The following is a 15,366-nucleotide window of genomic DNA, read 5'->3' on the forward strand; positions in this document are numbered from 1 at the left end:
CCTCCGGCCGGTCGGCGTCCCGCCGCCGCGGCGCGATGCTGTGCTTCCTGAAGGGCATGGCCTTCGTCCCCTTCCTCCTGGTGACCTGGTCGTCGGCCGCCTTCATTATCTCCTACGTAGTGGCCGTGCTCTCCGGGCACGTCAACCCCTTCCTCCCTTACATCAGGTGAGAGGGGGGGGAGGTGGGGGAAGGGAGGCGGAGCCGGGGAAGTCGAGGCCAGGGTCAGAGTCGGACTGAGGTCCTGACCCCGGAGAGCGGGGGGGGATGGGGGGGGGAACCCATGAGAGGTTGGGTGGCAAACGCAGCAGGTAGAATTCGCACCCAAGATCCCACCTCCAGGTCCCTGGGAGTTTGGCTGAAGTTCCCCCCGCGCGCGCTGGGCCCGAGCTGCCCAACACTTCCCGAGGGCGGCGCCTCTGGGACCAGAGCTCTCCCAAGTTTGCAGCTTGTGACATCTCTTGCCAGTCCTGGGGCTTGAACTTAGGGCCTGGGCTCTGTCCCTGAGCTGCTTGCTCAAGGCTAGCACCTCCACCACTAGAGCCACAGCACCACTTCTGGCTTTTTCTGTGTATGGGGTGCTGAGGAATCGAACCCAGGGCTTCATGCATGCAAGGCAAGCACTCTACCACAGAGCCCACCTTCCCAGCCCATGACATCTCTTTCCTAATTTTACCACTTGATCTCCCCCACCCCCTTCCTCCGTGTCTCTGTCTCCAGCCTTTCCCGAGGTGGTGCCTTTCCTAGAGCCAGAGACCGTGGTGTGATATTAGTGCACAGATTACAGTTCCAAGCCTTGCAAGATGCATCCATTAACCCTCACGAGGGCCCTGCCATCTTTTCCCTCCCCCTCCCTCCTCCTCTCTTCCTCCCCCCCCCTTTCTTTTCTCTTTCCCTTTCCTTTTTTCTCCATTCCCTTTCTCTTATTTTCTGAGACAGCCCTGCTGTGAATCCCAGGCTGGCCTCCAACTCAAGATCTTCCTCAGCCTCCACTGGCTGAGATTACAGTGTGCAGCCACCACAGCTGGCCTGACCCAACCATCTCTAGCCAATGGGATTCCCTCTCCTCTGCCTTGGTTACTGAGATCGGTGACAGCCAAGATGTGTTACCACTTGGAGGCAGAGATTAATTGTAAGACCTCTCCTTCACCAAGCCGATTCAATTGTGGCTCTGTCCTGTGCTCGCTGGTGACTCACACCTAGCTAAACCGGAGGCCAAGAGCTGAGGATCATGTTTCAAAGCCAGTCCGAGACACTTATCTCCTATTAACTAGCAAAAAGTCAGAAGTGGAGCTGTGCACACACACTTGCACACACACACATAATACACTTAACACAAGAGAAGTATAAAGCTGCAAGGAAGAAAACAATGAATAGAGAAAAGGATACAGTAGCCAATCTGTAGTGGAAGTGGTGGTTTTATCCATGGGGGGGGGGAATGTTCTGTACAAAGAGGAAGACCTTGCCAGCTGGTCTCCTGTCCCCCCAAAAATCCTGGCCTTGATTTTTCATGACTCATTTTATTCCCATGGTCCACCATTTCCCATCTCCTCCCTCCGCCCCTCTCCTTAAGCTCAAGGCTAGCCACAGTGCCACTTTGACTTTTCCTGTGATTGGACTGATCCCCAGATCTCAGCCTCCTGAGTAGCTAGGATTACAGGTGGGAGCCTCTAGTGCCTGGCTACCTCCCCTCATTTCTGGAACGAGATAGTTCCTCTGTGATGTGAGTCAAAGAGCTGGTCTTCCCTAAAGTCCTTGACATGGAGAAAATAACAACTGTGTGTCTTAAAGGGAAAGGTCCGGGGCATAAGCGTGATGGGTATTAATCAGCCCAAGGGAGGTGAAGTTTCAGTCTTTGTAGTATCCTGAGGTGGTTGGTGATGAACTGTGTTCCAACGTGAACAGGAAACAGGAGACAGTCAAATGGGAAATGAGCAGACTCGGTGAACCGCCCAGGAGATATTTCCAGGAATGAGCTGAACATTGAACAAATCTTCAGGAATAGCTAACTCTAAGAGAAAAAGTCACTAGGTGGGGTCCCTTATCATCTGGAGCCATAAACCAACTACAAACATGATCACCTGGGGGGTTCTGATGGGTTTCTTGGCTTCTGGGAGAAGTTTGTAGCTCTGGATTATCTCAACATCTTTGAAGCAAGGAAGATGCTGGAAGCAGACACTCTGCAGCTATGCAGGGTCCAAAGATGTAGCTTAATGGTAAGGCATTTGCCTGACGTGTGCAAGGCCCTGGGTTCAACTGTGAGAAATGGAAGGATGTCAATGCCAGATTCACTCAGCAGACCAGGAACTGTTCACCTTATCTATTATTCAGTTTTTTGTTTGTTTTTGTCAGTGGTGGGGCTTGAATTCTGGGCCTGGGTGTTGTTCCTGAGCTCTTCAGCTCAAGGCTAGCACTTTACCACTTGAGCCACAGGGCCACTTGCAGCTTTTTCTTGAGATTAAAGAGTCTCATGGACTTTTCCTGCCGTGGCTGGCTTTGAACTGTGATCCTTGGCTCTCAGCCTCCTGAGTAACTAGGATTACAGGCATGAGCCACTGGAGCTTGGACTACCTCCAGATTTTTTTCTCCTGTTGTTTGTTCAAATATCACCTTGGTGAGAATTGTCCTGATCACCTGGTTTTTAAATTCCTGGTTGCTCATATCCGGTCTAACTATTCACCAGAGCACCTGCCTCCTTCTAGCAAATTTAAAAATGCAAGTTCTCCAAAGATTCTATGAGTTGAAAAATGTTCTGTTTATTCCAGATGAGAGCCTGTCTCTTCTTAGTGGGGCTGGTGAGTGATTTGGACTCCTCAGAGTGAGCCCACTTCATTTGTTAGCATTGTTCAGCAATTTTGATAACATGCTGTTTTCAGCCCACTTACACAGTACTAAGTGCCAGAATTCATAAAGAGGAGGGACTCTTTCCAAGAAGACCATTGTTTTCTTTTTTGCCAGTCTTGAGGCTTGAACTCAAGGTTTGGGCATTGTCCTGAGCTTCTTTTTCTCAAGGCTAGCACTCTACCACTTGAGCCACAGCGCCACTTCAGACTTTTTCAGTTTATGTGGTGCTGAGGAATCGAATCCAGGTCTTCATGCATGTTAGGCAAGCACTCTACCACTGAACCACATTCCCAGCCCAAGTTTTCTTATTAGATGTGTTGTCCTTGTAGCTTTAGGCAAATGGCTCTCAGACCTATGGAAAAGTGCTCAGCTTCATGAATAAAAATAAAAATTGAAATTGCAACTCAACTGACTAGGTGCTCTTTTTTACCTACTGTATTAGCAGAAAACAAATTGTTTGATAACAGTACTGGTGAAATTTGGGTGAAACAGGCTCTTTCCTGCATTACTAATGTAGAGATAAATTGATTTCAGTATCTATATAAATACTGGCAAAAATCTATGACAATTACAAGCTTTTAAAATTTTTAAACTTTTCTTCTGAACTTCAAAGGGTTCTGTAAGGAGGTTACAATCGAGCATGCCCATCTAAGTGTCCAGGGTTACCTGTTCAAAGCCACCCTTCCCTCCCTAATCTTGGGTGTCCCTTCCCTCCCCCGCCCCAGCTCATTTCACATCTCCTACTTTCTTGGTCATGTTTGTACATCGAGTATTCGGGCTGTATTTATTCCATTTTCTTTTTCATTCATTTTTTTCCCTCCCACTACTGAACGCTTACAATCTCAAATTCAGTTATTGATTTTATAAACTTTTATTGTTTAAAAGGCTTACTCTGTGGAGATTCACTCTTGCATATACTTTATATGAGTGAACTAATCGTGTATATAAGCATCTTGCTTCTGTGATCGTATAGTAGGTTGTGTTTTGGGACTAAGATTCACATGTGGTAGAAAACACGCATCCTTTGTCTTTCTGGATCTGTCTTACTTCACTCAATGTGATATTTTCCAGATCCATCCATTTCCCAGCAAATTACCTAATTTCATGATCCATTCATCTGTTGTGGGGCATCTGGGTTGTTTTCATAACTTGGCTATTTTGAACTGTGCTGTGATCAACAAGGGTATGCAGATATGTTTGCTGTATCCTGACATTTAGTCTTTCAGATAAATGCCTAAGTATGCTATCACTAGATCTACCCTGGTGTGCTAACACTAGATCACTAGATCCTATGTTTAGTTTTTTGAAGAATCGCCATACTGATTTCCATAGTGGTTGCACTAGTTTACATTTTCACCCTGCAACTTTCTCTTTTGTCTGTTTATATTCTTGATGATGACCGACCATTCTTAACCTGCGTGAGAAAAAAAAATCTCAGTGTTGTTTCAATTTGCATTTCCTTTATAGCTAGAGATGTTGAGTATTTCTTCATGGATTTATTTGCAATATGTACATCATGAAGTGTATGTTTAGCTCTTTGTTCAGTTATTAATTGGGTTGTTGATTTTTTTTAAGCTCCTTGTATATTCTGGTTTTTAGACTGTTTTCTGATGTGTAGCTGGCAAAGACTTCTCATTCTGTAGGTTGTCTTCTTAGTGTAGTAACTATGTCCTTTGCCTTGCAGATGGTTTTTTAGCTTGGTACAATCTCAAGTCTTTCTTTTATTTGCTGTGACCCTGATGTGCTATACAGGAAGTTTTGCCTATGCTGCTGAGTTCTGGGATTACCCCTACTCCTCCCTATCGTAGTCTAAGATTTCAGGTCTTATGTTGCGGTCTTTGATCCACTTTGAATTGGTATTAGCACAAGAGGACAGACAGGGATCCAGTTTCAGTCTTAGGCATATGGATGTCCAGTTGTGTATTCAGCATACACTTTTGATTAATTTGTAAAATATTAGGTGGCTCTAAGAGTGTAGGTTTATTTCTGGGTCTTCTGGTCTGTTCCATTGGTCTTCAGGTCTGTTTTTATGCCATTATCAAACTGATTTTTTTTTTCGGTCAGTCGTGGGGCCTGAACTCTGGGCCTGGGTGCTGTCCCTCAGCTTTTCAGCTCAAGGATAGTGCTCTACCACTTGAGCCACAGTGCCACTTCTGGCCTTTTCTGTTTATGTGGTGCTGAGGAATTGAACTCAGGGCCTCATGCATGCGAGGCAAGCACTGTACCATTGAGTCACCTTCCCAGTCCCTCAAACTGATTTTATTCCTAGGGCTCTGTGGTAAACTTTGTAGTCTGGATTTGTGATTCCTCTGCTTTAGTTATTCTGGGTATTTGGTCATTTAATATGAATTTTGGATTATTCTCTCTCTCTCAATGAATGACCTGGGTATTACATTCATTGAATGTGTAGGTGGCCTTTGGTGTTATGGCTATCTTCACTATGCTAATTATGCTATTCCATGAACATGGGAGCTCTTTATACCTCATGGCATCAAACTTTTGAAGTTATCTTTATGGTGGACCTCACTTCCTGGGTTTTATGTATTTATGGTGGTATCAAGGAATTGAACCCAGGGCCTCACACATGCTAAGCAAGTTCTCTACCACTAAGCCACATTCCTTGTCCATTACTAAGAATTTTTTTTGAGGCTACTGTGAATGGGATTGCTATCCTTATTTTCTTCTCTATCTGTTCACTGTTGGCATATAGAAAAGCTACTAATTTTTGTGTACTATATCTATATCTATCTATCTCTATATGTGTATCCAAAGGTGTCTATCAGCTCTAAGAGTTCTGGTGGTGGAGTTTTTAGGATCCTGTAGATATATCATTTGCAGACAGGGAATATTTGACTTCTTCAGTCCCAGTTCAGTCCCTTGTATGTCTTCTCTAGCTTGTTGCTCTCCCTAGGCTTCAGACTGAATAGGAGTGGGAGGAGTGGGCTCTTGTTTTGTACGTGATTTTAAGAGGAAACTGTTGCAGTTTTTCACTACTTAGTGTGATGTTGGCTGAAGATTTGTCATATATAACCTTAATTATCTTGAGGTATGATACTTGTATTCCTATTTTCTCCAGAACCTTTAACATAAACAAAGTAATGTTGGATTTGTTAAAGGCTTTTTATCTATTGAGATGATCATGTGATTCTTGTCCTTGATTCTGTTAATGAGCTGTGTTACGTTTACTGATTTTTACATATTGAATCAATCAATCTTGCATCTCTGGGATGAAATCAATTTGGTCATGGTGCATGATTTTTTTTTATTAGCTGTTAATTTTGGTTAACAAGGATTTTATTAAGGAGTTTTGCATCTATGTTCAACAAAGAGATTTGTCTGTAGTTCTCGAGTTTAGTTCTGGTTTTATAGAATGACTTTTATATTTCCTGAAAAGTTTGAGGAGTATTGGTGATTTTTTTCCTCTTTTTTTTTTTTGGGTCCAGTTGTGGGGCCTGAACTCTGGGCCTGGGCGCTGTCCCTCAGCTCTTCAGCTCAAGGCTAGCGCTCTACCACTTGAGCCACAGCGCCACTTAGAGCTCTTTTCTTTTTGCTTATGTGGTGCTGAGGAATCGAACCGAGGGCCTCATGCATGCAAGGCAAGCGCTCTACCACTGAGCCACCTTCCCAGCCCTTTTTTTTTTTTTTTTTAAATAAAGGTCCTATAGAATTCAGCTGTGTATCCATTGGGTCATGGATTTTTCTTTCTTGGGATTTTTTGGGGGTCTTTTTTCTTTTTGGTGCTGCAGATGGAAGCCAGGAAGTTGTACTTGCTTGGCAAGTGCTTTGCCATGAACTGTATCCCAGCCTATTCTTCATTGCCATTTTAATTTCATTACTTGTGATAGCTCTGTTACAATGGTTTATATTCTCTTACTTCCATTTTGGTATGTTGAGGTTTTCTAGGAATGCATTCATCTTGCTACATTTTTCTAGTCTAAGTAAAGGTTTGCAAAGTATTTCTTCACAATGTTCTGAATTATGCTTGTTATAATATTCTTCTTTTATCCCTAATTTTGTTTATTTGGGTGATTTCTTTTCTCCTTTTGGTCAGGCTGGCTCCTAAGGGATTATTGATATTGTCTATGTTCTCAAAGAATTAGCATTTGTTTTGTTGATTCTTGTATGGTTTTTTAGTATCTATTACATAGGTTTATGCCCTAATACTTATGATTTCTTTCTGTCCATTTGGTTTGGCTTGTTCCTGTTTTCCTAAGAGTCTAAGGTTCATCATCATGATATTTATATGAGATTTTTTTTGTCCATCCTGGGGCTTGAACTCTGGGCCTGGGCACTGTCCTTGAGCTCTTCAGCTCAAGGTGAGTGCTCTACCACTTGAGCCACAAGGCCACTTTATATGAGATTTTTTTTTCTTAAATGGATATAGTCACTCATAGATATAACTTTCCCCTCATAACTGCCTTTACTGTGTCCCAAAGATTCTCATATGTTGTGTTTTCCTTTTTGTTGGATTCTAAAACTTTTGGCATTTCCCTCATATCTCTTCAGTGACCCACTCACCATTTAACATCCTTTGTTGGGAGCTTCCCTGAGTGGGAAATTTATCCTATAAATATATATGCTGGGGTGAAGAATGGCACATCTACACGGTTGTTGTTTTGCATTCATTCTTTCATTCATTTACTCATTTATCTTGTGTTTAGGGATGGAAACCAGTACCTCCAGGGTGGGAAACATAGCAAGATCCGGTCTCAAAATTAACTCCCAAGCTGGCGCTGGTGTCTCATGTCTGTAATCCTAGCTATCTAGGAGACTGAGCTCTGAGAATCAAGGCTCAGAGCTAGTCTGGAGCCGACTGGTTAATTTTCAATTAACCAGCAAATAAGTTGGGCGTGGAGGTATAGCCCCAGTGCTGGAGCACTAGCTGTGAGAATGAGGCCCTGGATTCCAGCCCCATTGATGCAAAGAAGCAAACAAATTCACAAACCAAGAAACAAAGTCCAATCGCAGGTCCTTGGTTCAATCCCCAGCACCCAAAACAAACGAATAAATATAAGTTACATTTGTGTGGTAAAAGATGCAAGAGGGAAGTGAGAGTAGGTAAGGTGTTTGTAAGACTTTTGCTTGCATAATTTTTATTTATTTTTATTTTTATTTTTGTCGGTCCAGACATTACTAAACTTAATACTAAACTTAACAAGTTAAATAATACATTTTAAATTTTAAATAAATTTTAAACAATACAATTTAACAATAAATTTAGCATAATATGATATTTCAGTATGTATTATGAAACCATAAATTACAAGAATATAAAAGTCAAGAACAGTAAAAGCTTCAAAGGATTGATTTAGATCTTTATGAGGCCATGCCCACATTCTGAAGCACAGTTTTGCTCCCTGTCTTCTCTAATATTTCCTTTGTAGTTGAAACTGGAGGCCAAAAATCCCATCTCCCAGGGGTTCCACCTCAGGTGTGGCCACTCTCCCCACTTTGCCAAATAGAGAGACACAAATAATGGTGAATGGCAGAGAGAAGAGCTTTATGAGTAGCTACAAGCATATCACAGGAAAAGTCAAAAGTAAGCACTTTAGCCCATCTTTCAGGCTACAGTGAGCTTTAGGTTGAAATAGAGAAAGAACTTGGGTAAGAGGCAAACTTGTGTGTAATGTGTGTGACCACAGTGATGGGCAGTGTATGGCCTGGTGGATCCATCAACTAGATTTGAGAAAACTTTAGTGTCACTGAGATCATTTAAGAGAAGAAATCTGGTCAGGATAGACAAGTCTTTGTTGCCTGCAGTTGGCCTGTTCTGTAAGAGGTTGTGCTGTCCTTTCCTTATGGAAGTTTTCTCCATCTCTCTCTGTCTGTAAAGATGTTACCAGACCAATCCTATCCTTCCTGGATTCCTAGGATGCTATGAGTGAATGACTCAGAGCAGAGAGAGGTACAGAAATGGAGACACAGATGCTATTGTGCTAGTCCTGAGGTTTGAGCACTGTCCTTGAGCTTTTTTTTGGCTTAAGTCTAGCACTCTACCACTTGAGCCACAACCCCACTTCTGGCTCTTTGGTGTTTAGTTGAAGATAAAAGTTGAACAGAATTTCCTGCCCAGGCTGGCTGGGAACTGTGATCCTCATACTTCAACCTCCTGAATGGCTAGGATTACAGGCATGAGCCACTGGTACCTGGTTGGAAATCTTTTTTTTTTGTTTTTTGGGTCCGGTCGTGGGGCCTGAACTCTGGGCCTGAACGCTGTCCCTCAGTTCTTCAGCTCAAGGCTAGCGCTCTACTTGAGCCACAGCGCCACTTCCGGCTTTTTTCTTTTTGCTTATGTGGTGCTGAGGAATCGAACCCAGGGCCTCATACATACAAGGCAAGCACTCTACCACTGAGCCAACTTCCCAGCCCAATGGTTGGGAAACTTTTTGGAGTTAAAAATAGAGAATGGCTGGCTGCTGGTGGCTCATGCCTGTAATCCTAGCTACTCAGGAGGCTGAGATCTTAGGATCGAGGTTCAAAGCCAGCCAGGGCAGGAAAGTCTGCGAGACTCTCATCTCCAATTAACCACCAGAAAACCGGAAGTGGTCCTGTGGATCAAGTGGTAGAGTGCTTGCCTTGAGCTGAAGAGCTGAGGGACAGCACCCAGTACCAGAGTTCAAGCCCAACGACCGACAAAAAAAAGTAGAGAGTGCCTCCCATTCTAGAAGTCATCTCTGAGTGAAGCTGCCATAAATTAGCCTATTTTATTAGATATTTCTAGTAAAATGTAACATTGCTGGGTACCACTGGCTCATGCTTGTAATCCTAGATCAACAGTTGTCCAAATTTGGGAAAGTCTTCCATTAGCAGGCACGTGGCCTCGTATTGTTTCATTTCTGTAAGCATACATGATTAGGAACCACCTGAACACCATAAATTAGTTTGGAGAATGATGTTCTACAAACAACTTGGAATTTTCCACAGTTGGCTTCACTTGTGGAAATGTAAACAGGAGATGTTTACATAAATGATTTCCCAGTCACAATGTACCACAAAACAACTGTGTACATAGAACAGCCTCAACAGCTTCTAAGATAGGAGAAAATGCATGACTTCTATCATCCCCATTAGAGTCCAGAGCACCTCCCTTAGGAGGAGGTCAGGAGAGGTGGTGGGTTGGGCTACAAGCTCAACCCTATTGGGAAAACAAATGGGTATGGTAGGAGCTGGGCAGAGAGATTACTGACAGATTAAGATGCAACTAGTTTTGCCTTTTCTGCAGTTCCCTAAATCAAGCACCGAGATACAGCTATGGCAATTAAACAACAGTCATCCCTTGGTATCTCTGGGGGATGGAGTCCAGGAATGCCTATCAATACTAAAGTGCAAGAATGCTTGCATTCTCAAGTCTCTTACATAAAACATTGTAGCAGTACATATAACTTAGGTATACTTTGAGGTTTTGGGTGGTTAATTGGAGATAAGTGTCTCAAAATGACTTTTCTGCCTTGGCCAGCTTTGAACCCCCATCCTCAGATCTCAGCCTCCTGAGTAATTAGGATTACAGGTGTGAGCCACCTGTCAGCAATACTATTCTTTTTTTTTTTTTTTTTTGGCCAGTCATGGGGCATGAACTCAGGGCCTGGGCATTGTCCTGGAGCTGCTTTTGCCCAAGGATAGTACTCTACCACTCTATACTTCTATACTCTACCACTCTATACTTCTGTTTATGTGATACTGCGGAATCAAACCTAGGGCTTCATGCACGAGAGGCAAGCACTCTACCACTAAGCCACATTCCAGCTCAAATACTATTCTTTAGACATGTCCAAATTTCATTTGCTACTTGGAAAGTTTTCATTCAGTATTCTTTGTGTGTGTGTATATGTGTGTTCTTGCTCAGCTTTTTGGCTCAAGACTTATACTCTACCGCCAGAGCCATACTTCCACTTCCTGTTTTTTGCTGGTTAATTGGAGATGCATTTCTCAGATTTGTCTTCCCAGCCCTGTTGGTCACAGGGCTTGAACTCAGGGCCTGGGTACTGTCCCTGAGCTTCATTTTGCTCAAGGCTAGCACTCTACCATTTTGAGCCTCAGCGTCACTTCCAGTTTTCAGGTAGTTAATTGGAAATATGAGTCTCTAGGACTTTCCTGCCTGGGCTGGCTTCAAACAGTGATCCTCAGATCTCAGCCTCCTGAGTATCTCGGGTTACAGGGGTGAGCCACTGAACTCAGCATATGGAACCCTCCCTCCTCTCCCCAACCTGGGCGCTGTCCCTGAGCTTCTGTGTGCTCAAGGCTAGAGCTCTACCACATGAGCCACAGCTCCACTCCAGCTTATTTTTGGAGGAAGGAGGACTTTATTGGAGATAAGAGTCTTACAGACTTTCCTGCCCAGACTGGCTTTGAACCTTGATCATCAGGTCTAGTCTTAACTCCTCGATTAGCTAGGATTACAAGTGTGAGCCACCAGTGCCCAGCTATGCAACATTCTTTTTTTTTTTCCATGTGTGTCCAAGGCATGAACCAGGCAAAGGCACAGATTGTTTTGCCCCTGGCTGATATAAGATGAGCACTATGCAACATTCTTAAGCAAAATTACAACTCTGATTATTAGTCTACATGTTCCTCATTTAGTGGAAATAAATCACAAATGCCAACTATTCTTACCTGTCATAGCTTAGGTGTAATTTGGGAAACTGTAACCAGATAGTATCTAACAAGTATTTTGTTGATGAATATGTGACTCAAACCAGTATTGTTGATAAACTTTATAGTTATTTATGGAGCCATGGCTCAAAAAAAGTCAAACAAACAGTGGTTTAATTGATTGGTCATGAACCCGTTTTACTGCTGTATAACCAGGGCTCTAGAGCAAAGGTATAGGAATGAGAGTCACGGACCCTTCTGCAATCCCAAAGAGAAAAATCAGATTTACATTGCTGTTTATTTGTCAAGAAAGATTTCACAGTGAGATTCTACTGAGAAGCGTTAAGTGCTTCTCTAGTTTTTACCTTCCTAGATGGAGCAAAGGTGCGCACTGGTCCCTTCTCATATATATATATATATATATATATAAATCTTTTTTTTTTTTTTGTCAGACATGGGGTTTGAACTCTGGGCTTGTTTGGTGCTGTTTCTGAGCTCTTCAGCTCAAGGCTAGCGCTCTACCACTTGAGCCACAGCACCACTTGCGGCTTTTTCTGCTTATGTGGCACTGAGGAATCGAACCCAGGGCCTCGTGCACGCGAGGCAAGCACTCTACCACTGAGCCACCTTCCCAGCCCTCCTTCTCATATCCTGAAGGCCTTATTCCCACGGTGTGTTGGCTCAGCTGGTATTGACATGCTCTCACACTGAGTGACTGGCATGATGATAGCCCAAATTTTGACTTTGAGGAGTGTGTGTTCACCAAAGAATTGGTAAGGACTCACAAGTTTGGAGGCCAAGATAAGCATCTTTTCTTTAAGCTATTCTGTGCAGTTCTCAGAGTGTATATTTAAGCATCTGGCAGAGCAGGCAAGGTCAAGGACAGAATGCTGCGGCTATGTGTACAGCTTATAGAAGAAGCGAGGCTTAAAGCAAAGCCAGCAGTGCCTCTGTGCTTCTAATCAAGCCGTTCACTGTTCAGTAACACAATGCGCATCTCTGAATCCCTGGCTCCCTTTGCCATGCCTCATAGCCCGCTGCCCCCACCCACCCGGTGTATCCCGCCACACTCTTGAAATGGAAAGTGTTCACCAGTCTGAGAACATTCTCGCGTGTAGCACACTCGGGCCTCTTGTGGGCTGCTTCACACTGAAGTGCATCTTTGCAATGTGATCAGTTTTCAACACTGAAATTTCAGAGCTATTTTTATATGTGGAAACACTCAGAACCGGGTACATGCTGTTTCCTGTTGGGAGCTCTTTTGCTAGTGGTTTTCAAGGGGAAAAGTGACCGGTGAGCAGTTTGAGCAATGTAAGCATTTAAAACCTGACATTCCTGAATAGAAAACATTCACAACACGTTCATTACCATTTTGCAAATAGTCTAACGGACTGGTAAACTGTACCTGAAGTGGTTTTTTTTTTCATAGAACCCTGCTTTTGTTAAAGTAATTTATCATAAGAGCACTTGTTATTGTTCAGAGATTAATCATGTTTTTTTGTTTGCTTTTGTATGTTCCTGGGGATTAAACTCTTCTTGGCCTGGGGCGCTGTCCCTAAGCTCTTTTGCTCAAGGCTAGTGCTCTGCCACTTGAACCACAGTGCCACTTCTTGATTTCAGTTTTTAATTTTCAACATTTACTCAGTTCTTCACTAAGAATGAAGGTTTAAGTTATTCTGATATCACAAACTTTTTTTTTTTTTTTGGTGCTGATCCTGGGGTGGGACCTGCCCTTGAGCTTTTTTGTTTTTTTTGTTTTTTGTTTTTGTTTTTCACTCATTCATTCATTCATGGGACTGGAACTCAAGGCCTGGGTGCTGTCGCTGAGATCTTTCATGCAAGGCTAGAGTTCTACCACTTTAAGCTGTGTACAGTTCTACTTCTGGTTTTCTGGTGGTTAACTGGAGATAAGAGTCTCACTAAGCAGCCACTAGTGGCTTATGCCTGTAATCCTAGCTACTTAGGAGGCTGAGATCTTAGGATCGCTGTTCAAAACCAGACAGGGCAGGAATGCCCCTTGAGACTCTTATCTCCAATTAACCTCCAGAAAACCAGAAGTGGTGCTGTGGCTCAAGTGGTAGAGCACTCACCTTGAGCTGAATTGCTCAGGGACAGTGCCCATGCCCATAGTTCAAGCCCCACGACTGAGCAAAAAAAAAAAAAAAAGTCTCAGGGGCTTTCCTGACCATTCTAGTGTGAACCAGAATCCTCAGGTCTCAGACTCCTGAGTAGCTAGGAGTAGAAGGTGAGAGCCAGCTTCCTAAGCTTTTTAAATCAAGGCTAGCATTCTGCCACTTGAGCCACTGGTCCACTCCAGGGTTTTTGGTAGTTAATTGGAGATAAGAGTGCTCAGACTAGCTTCAAACCATAAAACTCAGATCTCAGCCTTCTGAGTAGATAGAATTATAGGCATGAGTCACCTATGCCCCACTAACATTTTCTTTTGTATATGTGTACTGGTACAAGGGCTTGAACTCAGCCTTATGCTATCCCTATGCTTTTCTGCTCAAGGTTGGTGCTTTACCACTAGAGCCACACATCCAACTTTCAGCTTTTGCTGGTTGATTGGAAATAAATCTCTCAGGTTTTTCTGCTTGGGCTGGTTTGTTCCTCAGTCGTCAGATACCAGCCTCCTGAGTAGCTAAGATTGTAGGCGTGAGCCACCAGCTCCTGGATTCAAATGCAGTCTCATGATAAAGAATAAGATTTAGTTTTTTTAGAATCCATATGAAAATACATTGAGACAAACTCAGGCTGTACTTTCAGGGATAAAAGTGGATAGTTACCCAGAAGAAAAAAGAATACAAAACTTACCAATTACGTGTCCCAAGGTGTGAACTGAATATCTTTGTTAGTAAGCTAGACATTTCTTCTCTTTCCCAGTGATACAGGAACAACACCGCCAGAGAGTGGAATTTTTGGATTTATGATAAACTTCTCTGCCTTTCTCGGTAAGTGTGCAATTATCATTAACAAATGAAGTTATTATTAACAATAACTATTAACAGCCCAAAGGGAAGTACAATATCTTATTTATAGCTTGTGTATTTGTAAAAGCACAACTTTCATAGCTACTACTTTGAGGAGTAATGTCAAAGTACTACTAAGTAATAGGACTACATTGAGAAACAAAAGTCTGTAGAAATCCAAAATACTGTATAGCCTCACTGTAGATCTATCCATTTCATGTGGAAATTACACACAGGATTTGCTGAAAGGTGGTTTTAAACCCCCAACCCTTTCAGTGGAATTTAAGTATAATTGGGCTTTTAAAACTGATTTATAGCTAAGGTGCTCTGTAAGTTAATGCAGAAGGCACTATTTCTTTCTTTCTTTCTTTTTTTTTTTTTGGTCGGTCATGGGGCCTGAACTCTAGGCCTGGGCACTGTCCCTCAGCTCTTCAGCTCAAGGCTAGCCCTCTACCACTTGGGCCACAGCACCACTTCTGGCTTATTTCTGCTTATGTGGTGCTGAGGAATCGAACCCAGGGCCTCATGCATGCAAGGCAAGCACTCTACCACTGAGCCACCCTCCCAGCCCCAGAAGGCACTATTTCTCCAAGTCTGTTCTGAAGGCAGCTTACAAGAAAATCACCTGTGCTGCTGATTAGAATGTCCTGTCCGCTAGGTGCTGATAGCTCACACTCGTAACCCTAACTACTCAGGAAGCTGAGATCTCAGGACTGAGATTTGAAGTTAGCCTGAGCGGGAAAGTCTGAGTCTCTTATCTGCAATTAACCACCAGAATGCTTGAAGTGGAGCTGTGGCTCAAATGGGAGGGCACTAGCCTTGAGCAAAACCAAATCTCAGTGACAGTGCCCAGACCCTGAGTTCAAGCCCTACTATAGGTGCACAGGCGCGCACACACGGGCACGCACACACACACACACACACACACACACACACACACACAGCCAGAAGTAGAGGCATATAGGC

At 43.3% G+C, this 15,366-nt stretch overlaps 1 protein-coding gene across 1 annotated transcript in view; it reads left to right on the forward strand.

The window, feature by feature from the left end:
* The first annotated feature begins 11 nt into the window (after positions 1-11).
* Positions 12-15,366, forward strand: part of Dram1 (DNA-damage regulated autophagy modulator 1) — a 40,785-nt gene continuing 25,430 nt past the window's right edge. The window contains exons 1-2 of the mRNA XM_013023277.1: positions 12-166; positions 14,315-14,382. Of these exons, the coding sequence (XP_012878731.1) occupies positions 36-166; positions 14,315-14,382 (199 nt within the window). The 5' untranslated portion in view covers positions 12-35. The remainder of the gene's footprint in view (positions 167-14,314; positions 14,383-15,366) is intronic.

This window comes from Dipodomys ordii, unplaced genomic scaffold, assembly GCF_000151885.1.
Source record: "Dipodomys ordii isolate 6190 unplaced genomic scaffold, Dord_2.0 Scaffold3, whole genome shotgun sequence".
Classification (NCBI taxonomy): Eukaryota; Metazoa; Chordata; class Mammalia; order Rodentia; family Heteromyidae; genus Dipodomys; species Dipodomys ordii.